At 53.1% G+C, this 21801-nt stretch overlaps 2 protein-coding genes across 8 annotated transcripts in view; one reads left to right on the forward strand and one right to left on the reverse strand.

The window, feature by feature from the left end:
* LOC116848778 overlaps positions 1–21801 on the reverse strand; it is a 172969-nt gene that overhangs the window by 21808 nt on the left and 129360 nt on the right. The window contains exon 1 of one of the 7 annotated variants that reach the window (XM_032825242.1): positions 1767–1838. The exons of the other annotated variants lie outside the window; for them this stretch is intronic. Coding sequence (XP_032681133.1) covers positions 1767–1823 — 57 coding nt within the window. The 5' untranslated portion in view covers positions 1824–1838. Of the gene's footprint in view, positions 1–1766; positions 1839–21801 lie in introns of those variants that run through there. 7 annotated transcript variants of the gene reach the window in all.
* LOC116848781 overlaps positions 3280–21801 on the forward strand; it is a 156516-nt gene continuing 137994 nt past the window's right edge. Inside the window, exon 1 of the mRNA XM_032825252.1 lies at positions 3280–5986. Within this exon, the coding sequence (XP_032681143.1) occupies positions 5760–5986 (227 nt within the window). The 5' untranslated portion in view covers positions 3280–5759. The remainder of the gene's footprint in view (positions 5987–21801) is intronic.

Here is a 21801-nt window from a genome sequence, read left to right on the forward strand (position 1 = left end):
AGAGAGAGAGAGAGAGAGAGAGAGAGAGAGAGAGAGAGAGAGAGAAAGAGAGAGAGAGTGAGAGAGGCAAAGAGAGAAGAGTGCGAAACGGCGTGTGCAGTAAAAAGCGCAACTGCGAAGAACGGACCTATTGCTACGTTTGTTTACGAAGGGCGAATCGCAAGATGTCGTATATCAAAAATATCTCGCGTCGCGCCGCGCCGCACGTAAAAAGAGCACGGCGCGGGTTCGCGTTGCGGATTCGCGGGATGCGCGCCTCGTTCGCGTCGCCCCTCGGTACGTCCCTGATCTTCCACCCACCCATCCAGCGGCAGGGTCACCGCATGCACCCACACCTTCTCGCGCAGGCTCACACATATACACGCGTGCCCACCTCTCTTTTCCTCTCTCCCGCTCATCTCTGGCTCGTGTTCGTTCGCTCACTCGCTCTCACCATCGCAACACACCCTCGCGCGCGCTCGTGGTCGCTCGCGGATTGTACACATCGCGCGGTACGCGCGTGCACACGCACACACAGGTGCGCGATCCCGCGTTCGTCGCGTATGTACGCGGATAGGTACATGCTCACGCACACGCGCGCGCGCGCCACGTCGAGCACACTATGGCGGCGGCCGTGCATCCAGGCGGCGGAATATAGGCGGACTGCCTGCCTGCCGGACGGACGGCGCGGTGGAAGTCGGGCCGTTCCAGGTCGAAGCGACACGGCGATGACTGCGATCGATAATTTGAATCGATTAATAATAAGAGCGAGGCGCGGGAAAGAGCGGCGCCCGCGAGCGAGCGAGCGAGAGGAAGGAAGGGAGAGAGAGAGAAGCAGAGCGCGAGCGAGCGGAAGAGAGAGATCGATCGACCGTTCTCTGGACCGCCCGCGATATTGGTCCCCGTGGCCTTTCTTGCTTTTTCCTCTCTTTTTCATTCGCGGAGCGGGCACGTATGTACCGCGGACACACGGTTTATTTTGGTTACACGAGGTACCGGCGGCGTGTCCCGCGGAACGGAATCGGAAATCAACTTTCGGGGGAATAATAATTTAGAAGCGCGCGTCCGAAATCGATCGCGCGCGAGATCCACGACGAGCGGACGTCGCCGCGCAGCGTCGCGACGCCGTCGATGCGGCCCGCGCCGGCCGCGACGACTACGACGAGGACGGCGACGACGACGACGCGGGGTATTAATTGTTTATCGATGCTGCCGGGATTATATCGCGGCTAGGACGGGGAAAAATGCAGGTTCTATTTAGAACCGTCTCCGTCCTGTATCGTAGTCTATATCGATGCTATTCGTTTGTCCGGTTTGTCCCAGTTGCAGTTTCCGCGCTCCTTTTTCGTCTTTTCTCCCTTCTCATTATTTAACTCTTTCTTCTCACGGGCGTGATGATAACGACGGCGACGTTTCGCTCGGCCCTTTAACCCGATTGCGTATGTAAATGCGATAATTAAAGACGACGATCGAATGGACACGAGTTTGAAATTTGCGAATCTCGACGAGACCATGGCTGAATGCGAGGAAACACGTTGCACACTGCGTTTCGTTACGAAATAGGTCTCGCAGCGACACACGAAACGGGCGATCGTGATTTCCGGATGACTTTGAGTACTGACACTCGCGACATCGTCGATGTGATCTCGCGGCCTTGGAATACATTGACCCCGCGGGGTATTTTCAGTAACTGCGGTTAAGAATGCAACGTCTGAATTCAAACGCGACGAAGCGCCGCTACAATATTTACGAGCTTCTTTACATTAAACACCACTGGCGATGCATACCTCCCGTGAACTTTCCGCCCGCCGATAACCATGCGTAACTTTACGTATTGCACACATAAGCGGGTCGAACGTGTAACTGAAGGCTCTCGCAACATCACGCAGCGGCGCAGACAACGTTGGTAACGCGCGTACATTTCGGAGGGCATGGTAAGCCGTATTTATGGCCACGCTACTGTCGACGCCGTCAGTAGATTACGGAACCTAATGCAAAACGTATCGACGGCGTCTTTACCCGACTACGATGACGACGACGACGACGACGACGAAGACGCAGACGAAGAAGAAGACGGGGATGCTCAAGAGGCTTACTCGCGCGCGCTCATCGAATCTAAAAAAAGATCGTACCTACGTAAATATGAACGGCGAGTCTCCTTGTCACATCTTCAAGAATTCACCATTGCGACATGCCCGCAAATACAATCTCGCCGTTGCGCTAATTTGCATAATGTCCTCGGGTCACCATAGGTGGAAAAGGACGTACGCCCCCGTTGTAAATTCGGCCGTGGCCGGTACTCGTGGCCGCTACGCGGAGGAGAGCGCAACCGTTATACGTCTCCGCGGTGTGCCTTATCGCCGACGTGGCCACAGCCGCAGGTCGGCTGGCTGGCCGGCCGGTTGGTTGGTTGGTTGGTCGGTCGGTCGGTCGGTCGGTCGGTTGGTCGGTCGGTGGGGTAACGATCGCGAGCGGTATCGGGATCGATCTATCTCAATCGATCGTCGGGGCGCGTGCCTCGATTTACCATCGATTGCGGGCGATCGATTAGCTCTGTCGAGCTTCGTTAGACATCCTTGGACGCGGCAGGCTGGACAAGGACAGCCAAAGTAGAGAGTACACGGACGAAGGATGGAAAGAAAGAGCGAGCGAGTGAGCGAGAAAGGTGAAGAAACAGAGAGAGAGAGAGAGAGAGAGAGAGAGAGAGAGAGAGAGAGAGAGAGAGATCGTCGGAGAAAGAAGAAGCGCGACAAAAGCGAGAGAAAGACGGGAAGAAAGGGAGCGAGCGAGGGTGGTGGGTGTGGGAGGCGGGTGAGCGTGACTGACGAGGGGTGAGAGACGAAAGGGTGAGGAGAGAAAGAGCAGGACGAAACGATCGTGACGGAAAAGGAAAGAAAATGAGCGACAGAGGGAGAGAGAAAGAGGAAGAGTGAAAGTGCGCGGGTGCGTGGAGGAGAGAGAAGGAGGAAGAAATAGAGAAGTACGTTTATCGAGGAAGAGCGAGAAGGAAAGGAAAAGGAAAGGAGTGTGAGGGTCGAGGGAGCGAGTCAGCCGGACGTTGTGTGTGTGTGTGTGTGTGTGTGAGAGAAAGAGAAACACAGAGCAATAGAATGAGAGAGACAAAGAACGTGAGTAGGACGAAGATGGCTACGTGGAGAACGCGAACTAGACAGAGACCGACGAAGCCGGACCAGCCACAGCCGCCGCCGTCGCCGCCGCCAGCGCCGATGCTGCTGCCGCCGCCGTCGTCGTGAGGCTTCGAACCCGAGCGTGGTCGAAAGTAGCCGAACAGCGGCGGAAACGTACGAGCAGCGCGGTTCGAGCGGCCGAGCGAGCGATACGGCCGAGCAGTGCGGTGCCGACTCTTGCTGCCGCGGTTGCAGATCCCACGGTGTGTGTGTGCGCGCGCGTGTTTACACGACCGAGAAAGAGAGAGAGAGGGCGAGTTCGCGCCGTGGAGGCGAGGGCAGGAGAGATCGACAAAGACGGACATACACAGGCAAAGAGAAAGAGAGAGAGAGAGAGAGGACCGAGCACAGCACGGCGAGGAAAGAATTCGCAAGAAGCGAGAGAAAGCGAGAAGGCGAAACACAAAAAAAACGTCGAATCATCCGCGAGTAGCACACGGCGCGCGCAGTGCACGCGTGTTTTCGTTTGTCGGACACTCACGTCCTCGATGTAGAAGGATCGCGCAACACCGTGAGTAATACGCACGAAACACGTAACATTCGCGAGGTAACGTCACGGCGTTATCAAAGCGACGGCGGCGGCGGCGGCGGCGGCAGCAGCAGCAGCCAGCCAACCAGCCAACCAACCAACCAGCCGGTCGAACACAGGACGGGCGAGACGCGCAGTGAGAGCGTCGCGTGACGTCCGACGTGCTCGCGCGGCGCGACCGGCACGCACACGCCGCGAAAAGCGCGAACGATAACGCGCCTGCCACCCTCACACGCCGCCGGGTGCTTTTAACGGGGCGTGGGTGCACATCACACCGCACCGCACCGCACCACACCGTACTGCATCGCGTCTCACCGCACCGCACCGCACCGCACCGCACTGTACCGCACCGGCGACGGTGCGGCGGGACGGCGGGTGGTGCGCGTAATTCAAAAGGTGCGCGCGGCGGCGAGAACATGACTCGCGACGCGGAGTGCGCGAATTCGAGGCGACACTGTGTCGTGGGCGAAAGGACGATAATATAAGCGCAACAATATAGTAGTGACGAGGAGTTTGCGAGGTAGCGCGAGGAAGGAGATATAGATAGTTAAATAAATAGATAGACAAATAGATAGATAGAGGAGGGAGGGGGAGAGAGAGAGAGAGAGAGAGAGAGAGAGAGAGAGAGAGAGAGAGAGACAGTCTGAGAGAAGACGCGGGGGCGAAAGAAACTCCTTAAAAAAAAAGAAAGTTCCCAAAGCGAGATAGCCACGGCCAGTGATCCCGTGTGCGGCTCTCGCGTGTTGCGCGCGCGAGAGCGCGTCCGCGCCTCCCGGTGAGAGTGTGTACGAGAGAGTGTGTGAGAGAGCCAAGCAAGCGAGTGGACTCCGGCGAAGAGAAGAGAAGAGAGACTTTCGCGGCGACGGCCGACGAGGAGACGACGACGAGGAGCGAGCAGCGGCTTCCGGCCTGTCGGCGCGGAGGCGGCACACCAACCGAACAGTTCCATCGAGAGAGGATGCTCGTAACGTCAATGACGGTCCTTAGGGTGAGGGCAACGATGACGACATCGCGAGGTCTCGACTGAGTCGAGTCCTCGGCTTCGTCGAGGAGGAGGCGGAGGAGAAGGCGGAGGAGGTGGACGAAGTAGACAAGCGAAGTCTTTTTCCGCGGGCGGATTGCCGCGTCGTCGACGGCGACCGACTCGCTGCGTCGGTCCCGTCGCCGCGACGGTAGCATCGACGAGAGAGCGAGAAAGAGAGCGTGCCGCCCGCTACGTTGGTGGCGCGATCGTTAGCCAGGTGTTGCTCCTCGACGTCGGTGCTCGCGAGGTTCGCGACGAGCCGGTTTGCCGACGGCGAGTCTCGAGTCGGTTTGCCGTCGGTGAGCCGCGGCGCAAGAGAACGCGACAAGCCGACGGCACTTGTCGTCCCGCTGTCTGAGAGAGAGCTCGTGGGAGGTCCATCAGAGAGTCTTTTGCAGCGACGATCTCGAGGCGACCCGTGTACGCGCGACACACGAAAGAAAACACGCCGATGGTCGTTCCCTGAGCGCGATCGTCGCTCAATAGCGCGCTTCGTGATTGTCCACGCTCCCGACCGACGGCGAAGGACACACTTCATCAGTGACTGCTCGCTGAGTTACTCGAGCAACGTCACGTTTCCGTGTGACCGTTTGCGATTCACGGATTTATCGCACACTACGGAAACCCCGGTGATAACATCGTCTCCTCGAAGGATCCTGCCACCGCCGCCGCCGCCGCCGTCGTCGTCGTCGTCGTCGTTGTCGTCGTCGTCGTCGTCGTCGTCGTCGTATCGATCCTCGGCCGTAACTAAACCGTGGAACGCGCGTAACGGAGACGCGCGAGGGGCTTTTGTCCTCGGAGGATCGGTATCCACGCTCGGCGGATCACCCGGAGCCAGAGTCGTCGCCCTGCCCAAGGCCGTCCCTATTATCGGCGGCGGCGGCGGTGACGACGGGGGAGAGGACGAAGAACAAGAAGTACAACAACAAGCGCTAGCGCCAAAGTAGTGCCTCTCTCGCGGCCAGGACGGAGATAGCTGGTGACGTCACGGTGACGCCGGCCGACTTCCGTAGGCGAGAACGCGACGCCAGCCGCCGAGATGCAGGTAGCAACGCTGTTCAGGGAGAGCGCTACCCTGCTGGGTGCCTCCAGCTTGGACCCCCCGCAGACCCACCACCACCAGAGTATGCACCAACCGCAGCAGCAGCAGCAGCAGCAGCAGCAGCAACAGCAGCAGCAGCAGCAACATCAGCAGCATCAGCAGATGCAGCAGCATGCCACCGATATGCACCTAGTCGGCCACCACATGCAGCACCATTACAAAATGTAAGTCTCGATATTCCCGCTCTGTTCTTCCGCTCTCTCGAGCAAGTCGCATAACTCGCTCGAAAGCGCGCGTAGCTGCGTGTGTTTGCTTGCGTGTAAAGAACCTTCGAGTCAACGGAGGATCGCTTTGACGAAGGAGCGCACACGTGCGATCACCAAGATCGCGAATACGGCGCGACAGTCCAAGCTATCGCGCGAAGATCCCGAAGACAGTAAAGGACCCGGAGTCGAAGACTCCGCGAGCGATGTTTTCTCATAGATGCTTTCATCTGCGATACTGTCTCGTTGTAACCAATTCTTACGGTTTGATTTTTCTTGTTCTGCGTAGGGTCAGGCCGAGTCAAACTGAGAATTGAGTAAGCTAGACTGACTCGATTCTTTGGCGAGGAGTTTTGTTTGAAATACCGAACGGGAGTTAGAAGAGCTCAAGTCGAACGAACGGCTTCGAACGATATGATATTGAGAGAGAGAGAGAGAGAGAGAGCAAATGTGTGCGAATCAACTGAAATGTCGTGCAACGTTGCGTGCAACGTGTGCACAGCCTGAGCTAAAGCCCCCGAGAGCCTCGGCTGCGAGCATCATTGGATCCTATCGCGAAGGGTGTCCCCGGCAGCGCGCGAGCACTTGCCGCTGCAGCCACCCGAATGACTAATAAATTGAACTTCGATAAACCACGACAGACCATTAGGTGTCCCTCTCTCAAAGAAACCAGTTTAGCCGCCACGGCTGCATCTCACAACAGCTCCTTCCGCCGTTCCTCTTTCCGCGTGAGCCGCTCGATTATGCGATTGCGATCGGCCAGTCGGATCCAGCGGGATGCCGAAGCCACCGGAACACGACCGCGGCTATTTTCGGACCGCAGCAGGAGAAAAAAAATAGAAAAATGAAAACAAATGATGTAATAATGAAGGCTTGCGCGCGCGGCGTTTTACGCGATTGGTTATTTTATCGATGTTGTAGAAATCGGAGACCAGAGTTCGGTCGCTTTTTATCGATATGACGCCTGAACAGAGATACATTTTTCTTTTTTCACCGTGTAGATATTGTCTAAACACGCCTAGCTCTTGCATCAATACGATGGCCAACGAGCGGTAAACCCGGTATATATCACACATACACACACACACACACACACACACGCATGTACTCGCGCACGCTAAAACTAAGCGGCGAGTGTTATTTGCCGGACACTAGAAGCCGCGGTAGAGCCCACTCTCGCTGAAAGAAGCGGCGGCCTTGGCCGCTTCTTGCACAGCACCGGCCTTCGAGCCGCGCGCGGGGCCCTATCTGTCGTGTCGCGGTGCACACGCTTCACACACGCCGTGTGTGCGCGCATGCACACCGTGCTCGCGTTGCATTCCTCGATAAGATCCCGGTCGCCGCGAAAATGATTAGTCGCGATGATAGTAGGGCGCCGAAGGGCGATGTTATCGTCGTGTGAGCGTGGATATCGCTTCTTATCGGCGTCCGACTCTTCTCAGGGCGAGAGTGGGAGGTCACTCGGCTTTGTTCTGGACTCGGGGAGATCGCTCGTTCGGCTCTTCATCGAGCGTCTTGCTTTACAGAGAAAACGCGCGAAAGGAAAGTGGCGAACATGGTCGCGTGCGAACATGATCGTCGCCGTCCGTTTCTCTCGTCTTGTCCCGGCTATTTTTCTTTAATTCGTCCGAACGATCAGAGTGTCATCCTTGCCGGCGTCGTCGACGTTGTCGTCGCGTTAAAAGCGTTTATTTACGTTCGTCAGTATCGACATTAACCTTTTAAACGATGCGGTCGCGCATATACACGGCTATCGCACCCGCCATTCATATTTGTTTTTATCCGCGTCCACGGCGCGTGCACGGAAATATCTTCGAGCGGGAACGGCTGGACGCGATACGGTTTTATGAGCCACATGTTCTCGCAATATACGCGCGGATACAAATGGCGGCTTGGATCAGGTGAGCCGTGAAACTTTGCAGCGCATCGCGCGCGAGAAGAGAATCCCTCTTCTTCTCTCTCTCTCTCTCTCTCTCTCTCTCTCTCTCTCTCTCTTTCTCTTGCTCCACCCGGGGCCCAGCAAAAGCGAAATTGTTCGTGTCGTTTCTTTTGCGATATCTCGATATCGCGATATGAATGGCCGCGGGAAAAAGAGAGCAGGTAGTAGATCCACGCCGCCAGACCTTACAGATGGCGGCCCCGAGAGTGGCGTTAAGTGGAGGAAGTCGTGCGAGCGCAGTTCACGAGGAAAAGCAGAAAATTGCGAGGATCTGGTGTCGTCGCGTGGGTTACCGTTGCTCTTTAGCGTGCGATCGCTGTCGCCCCTTTTGCTCCTTTTGCAATTTTCTTACGACGCGAAACAATTTTAGATGATCGATTTCCCCCGTCCCTCGACGCTTCTGGAAAAGCTCTATGGGAACGGCGAGTTGGAGCAATGTATCTCGGCTCTTTGAGTGAGCCAACCGTTCCTATGTCCGGATACGCACTTGATACGGGACCATTCTTACTGTCCAACCGAGGAAAAAATATGTTTGTCATTTGTATAACTACAATCACGAAATAATCACCATAAGAAAATCTTTTTTTTTTTATTAAATTCTACTGTTATATCGGTGATAATCTTTCACGCATGTTACTACTACCATTTTTGTGTGTAGAACAACCACAAAATATGATGAGGACTAAAAATAACTTTAACTTTAATTCAGTCATTTTTTTCTCTATGCAAGTTCCAAAACGTTCTTTTTCTGGGAAAGCTCATTTCTTTCTCGAGGACAATTTCACTGAAGATCTATGCTGCATGTTACACAATGGATTTTAAATAGACTTTGCCTCAATAAGGACGTTTTGGCACGCAAGCTTGGCCTTTAAATACGAATATTTAGAGACCAAAGCAACAGAGATATCCAGGATTAAGTACGTGGCCGAAGGAGAATTGGTGTTTTCCTCTCGCAACCAGCTTCGAGACACGTTCTGCAACGAAGTGTTCGCGATGTCTCGCGGATTCTCTCTGTTTCTCGGGACACATCAGCGGCGCGTTGACGAAGGAAAGACGACAACGGACCGTCAAATTCGCATCTGTTCGTCTCGTGGCGCAGTTAGTCCACTTCTGCTGATTCCGCGTGTTGCGAAATCGGGCTTGCGAAACGTTCCGCGATAGGAAGGTTTCGCGACGAACTTGAGACAGCGGCTCACCACTCCGCGGAATACATTCTTTTCCGATAGCCGTTGCAGTCCGTCCCGCCGCGCGCTGCCAATGCCACGCGAGCTGTACACTCCAGAGTGGAGGACTGATAAGCATGCAAAGTCGACGGTATCGCGAGCAAGGGTCATTTCTTTCCGAGACGTCGATGAGTCAGTCGCGAAGACAGAAATAACGGTCGGCGCGCACGGACGATGAGAAATAAAACGACGGGAATAAAGAAAAAGAACGCGATAACCGACCAACGCGTATACGAGCGAACGAAGTGCACTAAAGAGAGACAGAGAGAGAGAGAGAGAGAGAGAGAAAGAGGACGAGAGGGAGAGAGAGAGAAAGACCGTACGTTCGTTCCGCTCCAATTTTGAAATACGGGATACGATCTATCATCCTTGAAAATTGGAGTAAAAGCTCCGCCTTCTTTTTTTTTTAGTCCGCCAGTATTTGCAGCGTTTCCGTCGGGGTATGATACATTAAAACAAGCCATCGAACGCATGATAAATCGGACGTTTTACATCGCCATCCTCTGGCGCCGCGCGATACGAAAAAAGAACAGGCGAATTTCGATAATACGCAGCGCGACAGCGAGTGTCACGGCTATATGGGGTGTTCTGAAATTAGCGACAATTCGCACGGGTGCATTCTTTCGGCGATTTAATTGGACGGAACCATCGGTGTCACTAGGGTTCTCCCCTGTTTTTTCTCGCGCTGCTGCTTCGCGAACGTACGGCGGGCAGGGAGAGGCGACGGAAAATGATGTGCTCGTCGTGTTTATAAAGCGGCATATCGACAGTGCTTTTGGCGCGCTCTCGAAAAGAGCCACGAGAGAGAGAGAGAGAGAGAGAGATACAAGTTTATTCTTCTGAGCGTCTCGGCCTCAACTCAACTCTCATTCTTGAGAGTTGACAGTTGTGCGGATATTGAATCGCATAAATGAACAAGTGAACGATAATCAGCCTTCTTTCTGTCCCTGCGTCCTCCCGTCGTCTCTTATCCGGACGACTTTCGCCGAATAAACGGCCATCACCATCGATTATGTCACCACGTCTTATGTCACCGCGTCATCGGCATTTTAATTAAGCCGTCTATTTATGCGTGTGTATATTCATAAGCTCGCGAGCGCGTGCATGTGAGACCGTTGACCTCGAGTCGCGCCTGAATATCCCCGTGATCGAAACAGGATCAGCAACCGTGCATCCTGCGGACTCTCGAGTCCTAGACGCGGGTCGGCCCGAACGCGAGGAAGATCGTCGCGTTGCGTTGCGTCGTCGGGTCCAACGAAATTTTACGTAACATGTAAATGCGGTCGCGTTGCGTGTTCCTCTTTCTCTTTTTTTTTCCTCCTCTTCTCTCCTTCTCTCTCTTTATTGCCGAAGCGGCACTTACGAAACCAGTTTCGGACGTCGGCCGGTTTTCGGTCTCTCTCGCGGCCGACAAATTTCGTCCCTTCCACTACGAGAGACGAGAGCGCGCCGAAAGGAGGCCCCCAAGTTCAGAAATATTATCACGCTGTCGCCAAAGCGAGACGACGGCGGCGGCTCTCCTGTGTGTCAGTAAAATCCCCCGCGGCTTCCCTCCCTTGCGCGCTCCTTCAGCCACCCTCGCGCGTGTGGGGGCAAAACTGATAGAAGAAGAAGATAGATAGACAGAGAGGAGAGAGAGAGAGAGAGAGAGAGAGAAAGGGAGAAGAAGAGAGCTCGGCTTCGAGAGCTCCTTGGCGAATTTCGTCACGCGCGCCGAAGGGACGCGCCGGCTGGTTCTTGCATTTGTATTCGTTGCGCAAGGTCCGGTCGCGCCCTCGTTCCTTAAACAGTATAATTTGCGGAATCTCGTCGACGACGAGCTTTCCTTCTCCTTTTTGTCTCTTTCTCCTCCTTTCCTTTCCTCCCCCGTTTCTTTTTCCTCTTCTATCGCGGCATAATCGCAGCGGCGGATCAGCTTGCCGGGATCTCAGTGTATCGATAGGTTTCTCCGTTTCTCGTCGTCGAGACAATGGGCGCTTTTCACTTCGGGATCCGCGGAGAGGGTGGAGCGCAAAGACACGGCGCGATCCCCTCTTGCGAAAATTCAATTGCCGGCCCTTTGAGTCCTTAATTTCCAGACGTCGAATCACCGCGAGCCATCGAGCGCACGACTCGAGGGAAGCTCAACTTACAAGCGTTAATTTCACCCGAGTCGTACTTTCGACCCGCGGGCGACTTCGGATGCGTCGCCAATTCGTCGGATTAATCGCGCCAGTTTTTCCAATGACCGCAAACGGCGTCGCGATCGGCCGATGTTAAAGACGCATTTAACTCGATTAGCGCGGCATTATGACGTCTCGATGAAGCGGCTTAATACAATTTCCGTGTAGGGCGGCGGGATCGAATCTGACAGTGCGATAATTAAAGCGCAACGCGCGCGCGACTCGCTTTATCGCCGTCGACGGGGAACGCTCGCGGCGGCGACGACGAGACGGCGACGCCGACTATTGAAAATTAGTCCCTGGCTAAACTTAATTGCCGGTGGTCGATCGGAAGTATCGATAGATATTTAGCGAACGTCTGTCGGACGTAAAGACCAACCCGATCGTCGCGCGCGCGACGCATCGCGAAGACCGGGAGAGTCTTTCCGTCGCCGTTTTCTTCTCTCTAAAGTACAATCGGCGTGTCCTTCACCGAAATGCTATATTTATAACTGATGCTTTAGTTGAAAGTACAGCACTGCAGTCACAATAAATCTCGCTGAAAGAATCGGTTTACAGTGGCGACTGTTCTTACATAGAAAAAAGAAAATTGTCCACTAATAAAGAACTAATATGTTACTCAAATTAACCGTTTATCTGCACGAACCACGTTACATTTATTTTCAAGTAAATATATAAAACAGACTCGTTTATATCTGTATACAAAGAAAAATGTTGACATACGCACGTGACGTGGGTGGCGAACGTATTGAGAGGGTTTTCACGCGGAAGTCAGTGTTGTGACGTCGGAAACAACACAACAAACTGACAGGTTGATACTCGACAGTGAAGGCAGGAAAAAAGGAACGAACGAAGGACGAGAAGATTCATCGACCGCTGCAGACTTTTCATTAGGGGGCGGGTGTGGGAAGAAGGTGGGGGTCAAACGGTTTCGATTACGCCGGTGAGCGATTATCCCGGACGACTGTTCGGCCGGCCGCGCGTCTTTCTCGATCCTTCGCGGCCGAAATTAGATTCGAGCCGCGCTGATTAGTATTTAATTGCAAAGTTCTGGCGAAAGGGCGACGCTTGCAAATTTTATCACGTTTCGTCGAGGAACGCGACTGCATTTGCATTCGTCGCGCCGCCGCCTCCGCCTCCGCCGCCGTCGAGTCCGTTCGCGTTCGCAATCCTTAAATTGCGGAATGTAATCAATGGATAGAATCTGCAGAGACCCCGACGTTTCAGCCCGACATTTACCGGCGCTGCGCGCGGCACTTCCGCGAGATAGCGGGGGCGCGCGTTTCCCGCGCGCGAGGACGATAACAAAGTTAACAGCTGTGCGAGCCTGTTTCTTTCCGTCTTCTCCTCTCGCGCGCATTCCGCGCCGGACGTCGCGGATTATTTCAATTTCTCGCCGCGGGACCGGGATCGGGATTCGATCGCGATGGCCGGCGGTGCGCCGGCGAGAGCGGAGGAGGAACGCCGTTGCTTTCGTGGACGTAACGTGCGATGACGCGTCCGTCCTCTTTCTGTCATTAGATCACGTCGGCGATCTCGCTGAAAATAGTCAGACGGTGTCGCGAGTCGATAAATCGCCCGCGCTCACCGCGATAATTCCCTCGGCCACTTTGCCGACGGGAAACCAGTCCAGTGGTCAGCACTCCGCTCCACTTTTCGGCACTCTCGCGCTGGTGTTGTCAATTATTAAGGTGTACGACGATTGAGAGGAAACGAAAATGAATGGATAATAATTGCTAAATCATTAACGAATCCCCGTACACCTGCGGATATTTTAACATGATCCGTGCAAGAGTGCCGAGTGCTGTAACGAGTGCCGGCTACTAGAAAACGTCTTCGTCTCCGGCGACCACCACACTGAAGAAAGGATCTTGTTGTCGAAAACGTGCAATACACTTGGTACACCGGAGCAAAATTTGGCTAAAGCGGGATTAACCAAACGTCTGGTGATTGCGCAAACAAAAAATTTAATTGCCACGTGTTTTGCTTTCTCAGTAACATGTGTTTACTCGACTAATAGAAATTGATGATACCCTAAACCAAATCGTAGGTCCCGAACAAGTATTTGATCTATAATATGTGGAGCAAGTCATAAGCCGTAAAAATTGGCCACTCATAGTCGAATATTCTTGTAATAATCGATGAATAGTCAATTTTTACACGGAAAAAAAAGTTTGGTTGAATTAACCAGATATCTGGTCGAATATAAACGATCCAGAAATTCCGATTGAAGTAACCCGAATTCTGTTTAAGTTAACAAGATTTTTGGCTGACTTAAACAGAATTCGGGTTACTTCAATCGGAATTATTTCTGGATCGTTCATATTCGACCAGATATTTGGTTAATTCAACAAAATTTTTTTTTCCGTGTACGGTTCACTTTAAGCCTTTTTAGTTCCAAGTGCGACAAAAATTTATCCGGTGCATACGCGCGGTGTCATTCCGCGAGCGGGATCATTTCACGCGTCGTTACGGAACATTCCGCAACTGAAGGGGTTATCTGCCGAGGTCGCCGCGCTCCTTTCCGCGGAAGTGACGCCAATAACACGTTGCGGGCCCGCCGAGCCTGTGCGACGCGACAGCGCGATTCTTTTCCGTCTTTATCGGTGTGTCGATCGCGAACGCGCTCTCCACGAAAGTCCGTCTGTCCCGAAAACGCCGCGCACGAGAAGGTCGTGATCCTTGGAACCAAGTTTCAGTCCTTGCCTCACGCGCGCGCGCGCGCGCGCGCGAGTTCTCGACTGTACTTTCTTCCTGCGGTCTCGTTGAAAGCGTCGCCACGCTTCCTCGGCAACAAGCTCGCCACGTGTCGTCGCAATGTGGCGCACATTTTTCATCGGCTACGTCGCCTAGTTGCTCCTTCACTCCCCGAGAACGCGGAATCCTCGCTTTTACGAGCTCGCGTCGCGACGAGGAGCTAAACGAACGCGCGGGGATAATTGAAATACAGAAGATGAGAGATGGTATGCGCCAAGAGGACAAGAGTGCATCCCCCGAGCGTTATCGAGCAGCAATTTCGAGAAAAAATATTTCATAATTACAAAGGCGGCGACGGGGGAAAAAGGGAGAAAATCGGTGCAACGCGCCGGAAATGAAGACTGCAAAAGAAGAAAATCGCAAAAAAGTATTATATAATGACAAGGATGGGCACGAGAAAGGGGACAGAAAATCGATACACCACGCGCCGGAAATAAGGACTGCAAAAATCTGACTCCTCCGATGAAATTACACCAAATACCGATCGAGCCACGACTTTTCGCGAAATTTTCTCCCAAAACCGCAGCGGCTATCTCATCACTTACGCGACCTCTGCTCGTCTGGCTCGTGCGCGCGTAATTTGCACACCACGTCCGTATCATCTTGCACTCGATTTCTCGCGAGAATTCTTATCCCTGACACCTCTCAAGGAGTTCCGACGCGATTTTTGTCACTGCGCGCCGTATCAATTTTTATCAATGCGCGCCCCCGCGTGATAACGCGCGCGCCCGGACGTGGCGGCGACGGCGACGGGGCGAGGATGGCGGGCGGAGGGTGTTCGATGTATAGAAGAGTCTCCGGAGAATTGAAGCCAAACCCGCAAGAAGTTTGGACCAGACTTGGGGGCGCCAATAGGTCAAGGCTATCTGACGCTCCCGATATATACGTATATACGCGCGTACACACCGTCGGTCTTCCTACCCGGTTTTCCAGCAAATTCATTACGGAGTTCCTTGGGAATACTTGAAGATTAACGACGAAGATAGTTGGTGGCTCAATGGGTTAGGAACTTCGCGCGCGACCGCGTCGCATTCGTCACCGTTTTTCCAACACTTCTCTCTCTCTCTCTCTCTCTCTTCCCCACTCACACTCTCTCTTTCTCTGTACTCTCTCTCATCGACTTGGTCGCGCGGCTAAAAAGAAAAAAAGGAAAATAAAAGGAGAGCGCGATCGCGCGACGCGAAACGTTCGACTTTTTGGCGTCGCCGCGAGAAAAAAGAAAGGGAAGAAACGGGAAAAGAAAGAAAAGATAGAAAAACGCAGAAAAAGAGGAAAGGAAGAGTGTGCATAGTGAGCTGACGTCGTCGACGTCGACGTCGTCGTCGTCGTCACCGTCGTCGTCGTCGTCGTCGTCGTCGTCGTCGTCGTCGTCGTCGTCGTCGTCGTTCTCATCGTCGTCGTCCTCGTCGTCGATGCGGTTGCGAGGTTGAAAGTAGGCGGGGAGCCGAGTGCAGCAAGGACGAATCCTTTACCGCGATGACAGGCTTCGCTCTCCGCCTCCTTTCGATCCCACCACTACTACTACTACTACTACCAGCACGTTGGCAGGATCATGCTCCCCCCTGGTGCCGGTGCCAACTTGGATAGGTTTTTGGTCGGGGTTTTGAAAATTGCTCGCAAGGAACTCGCGCGGGCACTCGCGACGACAAAATAAAATCCGGCGCGTCGCGTAGCATAGTGTCGCGGGTAATTACCTGACGCGTTTAACGCGATTTTACGCCTTTCTCGTCTACGTGCGTGTGTGATCAAATGTGAAGCCTCGCGAAGCCTGTAATTTTCACAAGGCAGAGGCTCTCCCGCCCGGGCTTTTTTCCGCGGCGTCGCGCACCGCCTCGGTGTAATTTGACGGCCGTACAACCCGTCATCATTGTTAATCGTCGTAACGTTTAAGTAATTCGCACTTTCGCCGCCGAGCAGCGAAATGTGTTTTTGCGGCGCGCGGACTAATTATCACCCGTGTAGACATTTCCCAAGATTTTCCCAGAGACGGCATAGTTTCTGATCGTCCAAATTTGTCCTTAAAATTGGTTATCGCACTAGGAGATACCAGCTGGGAATCCCGTTTTTGTCTTTGACATGGATCCTCTGTCTAAAATCAAAGCAGAAATGCTGCAGAAACTTTTTTCCAGTCGTTATCTTTCTCGGTAATGTCGATATATTTTTCAAACAGGATATCAAACAGTCAATCCTATTTTTATAACAATTATTGTTATACCTTCAATAGAATAAAATATAAAAAAATAAAATAAAATTTTTAAAGCACTTTGAATACTTTGTTGAATAATGAAATTATTTGGAAAGTCAACATGTTTTATTCAATTTTTACATAAAGTAAAAACTGGAGAAAATATTGGGAAAACTTTGATTTATCCCGCTTGAAATCGCATGCCTGGAACTGTCCTATCCAAAACCCATAATTATTTTGGGAAATCGAGTTGGATCCCGATTAAATCCCACGAAATTTTCTATACAGGTAGTTTCATTCCGGATCTGCGATAAGTCTCTCTTTCTTTCTTTGTCTCTCTATGCGCGTGTTCGAACCGCGATACACCATCATCGCGTCGCGACGAGATGAGAACCTCTGCGTCCCTGCAAGATACAGCAATGTTGCTTAGCGCGGTCTTTAATGAATAGCGAACGATAAGGGCGAGGAGCGCGCAAAGTCGGAACTTTTGCGCGTTATCTTCGCGCCGCGAAGAATTTTATGTAATTACTCCGGCGTTTTATTTTTTCGACTGATAGGCGACGCGGGCGATATTGCCGCGCGTTATCTGCTGTTTGTATTTTGTGTGTCGTAATTATGTATGTTGTACGTCGTAATCTGCGATGTGCACACACGATCGGCGGTACCTGCAGCGCTCCCGAATCCGCTGATGAACACGCGATCACTCGGACGACGAAAGCACGAATTTCTCCCCGGCGAGACGATTTCTCTCCGTTATCAGTCGCCTTTCGCGATAAGTCGCGCGACGACGCGCGACAAACGTGTGTTAACGCAACTCTGAGACTGGAAACGAAACGGGGCCGAGTGGCGACTCGACTGTCAACGTTTTGCGGACTGACATATTTGAGTTAGCGTACGGCGCGCCGAGCGAAATTGTCGGTTCTCGAGAATTCGATCGATATGTAATTGGCGACGTACGCGATCGCGTGGTATTTCCTCCGGCAAGACAAAAGCAAACGCGCAACAATGGCACAAGGCTGACGGCGACAACACGGAATATCGAGCGCGATTGCCTCGTAAAGAATGCGCGAGGAGCATAAAGCTCTCTCTCTCTCTCTCTCTCTCTGTCTACCCTCCCCTTTCCTTTTCTCCGCGAGAAAACTCAGGTAACGTAGAACTCATTGTAAGGAAAACACGCGCACGCGATTCGCGGCGAACGATAGCGCGCCGATAATTCACTCCGGCTGTTAGTAATGTGAGATTACGATAGAAAATTGCGTTTCTCGTCGGCGGGCCGAATTGCGCGATCCCCAACAATTACACGCAACGTCATAATTTCAGATGATATCCGCGGGGAGAATACATTCCTCCCTCTTTTTCTCTTTCCGTCTTGCTCGACAGACAAGCGAAAGCTGTCAAGTGTCAAAAAGGAAAACGTCACCTTCTAATTAGATTGCATTGACGTCTCATCAGAACGCAGAAATCCGCCTGTCGCGAGTAACGTGACAACGAGAAGGGAGGCACGGGGGTGGGATTTTCTCTAATTGGGAATTTCGCCCACGTTGCGTTATTTACGCGCGCGAAGAGGGAGGAGTTGTTCCTTTCGGGGTGGAAGAGAGACGGCAGGACAATTAGAGAGAAGCAGCGAGAGTCGTGTAAACGAAAACACGTGGTGGTGCGCGACGACGGGCGGCCTCGTCGCGGATAACATCGCCGGGTCAGGGCGGAAACGAATGGTCCCGATTGCCGAGGGAGGATTGCCGAGAGAGAGAGAGAGAGCGTTACGGAAAAACGAGCGCGGCGGGAACGCAAGCGCGGCCACGTGTCGCGGATAAATCGCGTCGCGCCGGTAAATCGACCTTATCAATAAGATCGAGCCCTCCCTCTTCTTCTTCTTGCTCTCGCTTTTTTCTTTCTCTCTATCTCTTTTCTCTCTCTCTCTCTCTCACGCTTCCTTCGCTCATTCCACTCGCTCGTCGTCGGTTATGGCACCACGGTTGTAGTTATTCATGTATTCCGTAAGTTTGGAATACATGAATAACGTACGAGAGTTTCAGGTACCCTTCGCGAATCGTCCTCGATGAAGCTCCAGGTAAGAGAGGCGGCGCGCCCGCGACGGCGTTTAGCGCATCTCGAAGAAAGCGACAGGTGACACGTATCCTATTATGTACCTCGGTCTCCTCCCGCCTCCCTCCTCTCTCTCTCTCTTCCTCGCGGCGCTTGGAGTTGTCTCGGATACCGGCGGGAAAATCATCTTTTTTTCCGTCGGTCGACGCGCTCTAACTCGAACGAGCTGGCACTGCGGGACCACGGCGGGTTTAATATTTGACGCGCGGCTCTTCGATCGTGAGAAAGAGGGATAGGAAGGAGGGAGGGAGGAAGAGAGCATACGAAATTGTCGTTAAATTATTCAACGCGCGAGTATATACATATTGAAATTCGTTCGATTCGAAAGACGCGCGGGAGATCGCTTGTCGTCCGTCGCGATTCTCACGTGTGCTCGCGTCTCTCATCTCGATTTTCCTACTTTTCTTTTTCTTCTCCCTCTACTTCACGCTCGTTACTACCCCCCAAATACGATTGTATTATCCGGCAGATTAACGTTCCCGCGGCGGATTGTGTGACACGTCTCGGCCGTGAATTATTCATGCCGCGAGAATGTAAGAGTGACGCGTGCGAAGGCAAGAGAGAGAGAAAGAGAGAGAGAGAGATATATATTTTTCTTAATTTCTTAATATCGCGCGTCATACATGTGCCGCTGATTTGACAGGTGCAAACTTTGGCGTTGCAGTTCGCGGTAATTTGATAGGTACAATCGCATTATGTGGTGGTGATATTCGTTACCGAGAAGGGGAGAGGGGGAGAGAGAAGAGACAGATAGCGAACGAGAGAGAGAGAGAGAACGAGATTTATAATACGGGAAAATGAAATAAGATTATGATGTTCCATCTTCATTACCCAAACTCGCTGTGACATAAGTTTGATCGCGAAAATAGAACGAAAATTCGTTATCCATTATCCTAGCGTTATTCGTCGAAATAATGTCCCGCGATCTTCTATATTCCGTCGAAATGGGTCACACAGATGCATAATTTCGCGCTCGTCACTTTTCTTTTTCGTGATATCACCGCCGGCCAATCCAGCCCGATTCCAGGGAATCCATCACGAAGCTCTGAGCGATCTCTGAGAGCGCGACACAATCGACGAGAGTTGACGCGCTCTCCCCAGTTCGCTCGCGAGCGGCGAAAAGTTGCTTTTTATCGGTTTCACTAGTGACTCATTGCTAGAGTAGCCGCCGCGATATCGGATCGTTAGTCCGATCGGCGTGCGAGAAACGAGGCAACCGACGTGCTAATTGTTGAATTACGCGATACGATTTTCCGCGTCGCGCGTTCGCCGCGCTTGATCGTATTATCCCGTAAATAAAATCCGCGGGGCTTGTAATAGATTTCTATCGGGCCACGTTAACTTCCATCTCGCGTTCCTATCGATCTCTACCGACCTTTTCTGGGTTACGGCGTTAATTATAATCATACAAATTATCGCGGTGACGATCTAGCGCATACATGTGTGTGTTGTATGTGTGTGTGTGCGCGCGCGCGCGCGCGCTGAAATGAGCGCAAATAAGCGCGCGCAGAGAACGAAAGGTTAAAGGTTAGTCGCGAATAAGTTAGGCACGCGTTCTCCAATTCCGTCCGTTCAAATGTTCAAATTCCACTTCCGCCCGTGGTCTCCCCCCGCTGTCGTCTCGCGCGAAATCTCCAAGCGCGAGATTCGCGACGGGACGATCAAAGTGCGAACGCCGCCAGAATGGCGTGCTCGCTGTCGGAGGACGGCGCATCATTAGGAGTCGTTCGGCATGTTGCTGTTAATTTGGTCATCTACGAACGGGCAGATAATTCCGCCGTTACGCGCCGGTGAAACGCGCATTACGACGCGTGCTATACGGCGAGTATTAAACCGCTATATTAAGGTACCGCCAAATCACGGCAATTACTCTTCCGCGCCGCGTCGCGGCTCCCTCTCTCTCTCTTTCTCTCTCTCTCTCTCGCGCGCGCGCGCTGTTTTAATTGTCCGGACGCGCCGCCGCCGCGGCCCACAACCGAAGTATTTATCTCGGGCATTATTATTCCCGTCGAACGTGACCGTAACCCGCAATTGTTGCGTCAACTTAACGCACGCACGCGCGCGGCCTGGCCGCGCCGCGCCGAATCGCGCAGCGTATCGCGCGATCGTGTTTTACGATCGCACGCGCCGACCGCGAATTCGACCGATACGCAATTACGGAATTGCCCTCGTATATCATCGACATCGCTTTCGCACGAAAGGGCCCCCTGGACATACTGTCCACCGACCGACCGACCGACCGACCGACCGACCGTCCGTCCGTCCGTCCGTCCGTCCCCCGCGCCAACAGTAGTTACCGTTCCAACTTTTTCTAATAGCGACCCGGGACACGATCGCCGCCGAGCTCCACGACAGAGGCTCGATTTTGCGAAATAATTTGGCGCACCTCGTCAGCGCGGTCTGTCCGTCGCGGGAACACGACTACCGTCGACTGCGAAAAAATTGCCCACGCACACCGATGGCAACACGATATGCAGGAAATACAAACAAGTCTGGACAATACGAGCTGTTCAGCGGGTGTCTTGACGCGGATCGTCTCGGCGCCGTCAATTTGAGACTTGGCGAGACCTTCAGTGTGGCCGTGTGTGTGTGTGTGTGTGTGTGTGTGTATGTGTGCGCGAGATGATTTTGCACGCGCGCGCTTCGTTCTCCACGTTGTCGGATCGGAGGAAAATGCTTGGAGCGCGACGAGAGATGACAAAATCATATTCCGGCCGATTAATACGTAATCGATTTTTCGCGGGTTTAGACGGTTGCGAACTGCGCGCACGGCAGCAGCAGTGCTCGGCCACGTAATAATGCCACCTGTAATACGCGCTTATTCGCGTGTTCATGACGGTGTCGCGCGGGATTATCGCGAAAAAAAAAAACGACGGCGATGCCACACGGTGAGTGTGCGCGCAAGAAAGAGATAGAGAGCCCGTGCGAGTACGAACTTCTCGTACCTGCAACAACGCACGGCCTGTGCACACATAACGTAGAGTATTCCAAAAATATCTCCGCGCCAGCTCACGCCCCCGCCCGCGCCCAGGTTTCGCTCGAACTATACTACGCGCTTTTATTTATAACTCGATGTCGGCGGGAGGAAAAAAGTGACAGAGCGCACGAAATCGCTCCTCACCTTCCTGCGTTGCGCTGCGCGGGTGCCGCGAAAAAAGGCGAGAAGGGAGAGAGGGAGAAAAGAAAAAAGTCGCATATGTGCGTGCGTGAGTTACGAAAATCGCGCGGTTGCCCGCGAATCGCCACGCGAAATTTGGCACTCCTGAACCGCGATCTCTCTCTTTCTCGCTCGCTCGCTCGCTCTTCTCTCGTCTCTTTCTCTCTTTCCTCGTCGTCCCGTTCCTTTTCTCCCCGCGCCCGCACTTTTCTTCCTCGTCCTTCCCCCCCCCCCCCCCCCGCGCCCC

Source organism: Odontomachus brunneus, unplaced genomic scaffold (genome assembly GCF_010583005.1).
Source record: "Odontomachus brunneus isolate Ranch 3 - 2012 unplaced genomic scaffold, Obru_v1 Obru_scaffold_100, whole genome shotgun sequence".
Classification (NCBI taxonomy): domain Eukaryota; kingdom Metazoa; phylum Arthropoda; class Insecta; order Hymenoptera; family Formicidae; genus Odontomachus; species Odontomachus brunneus.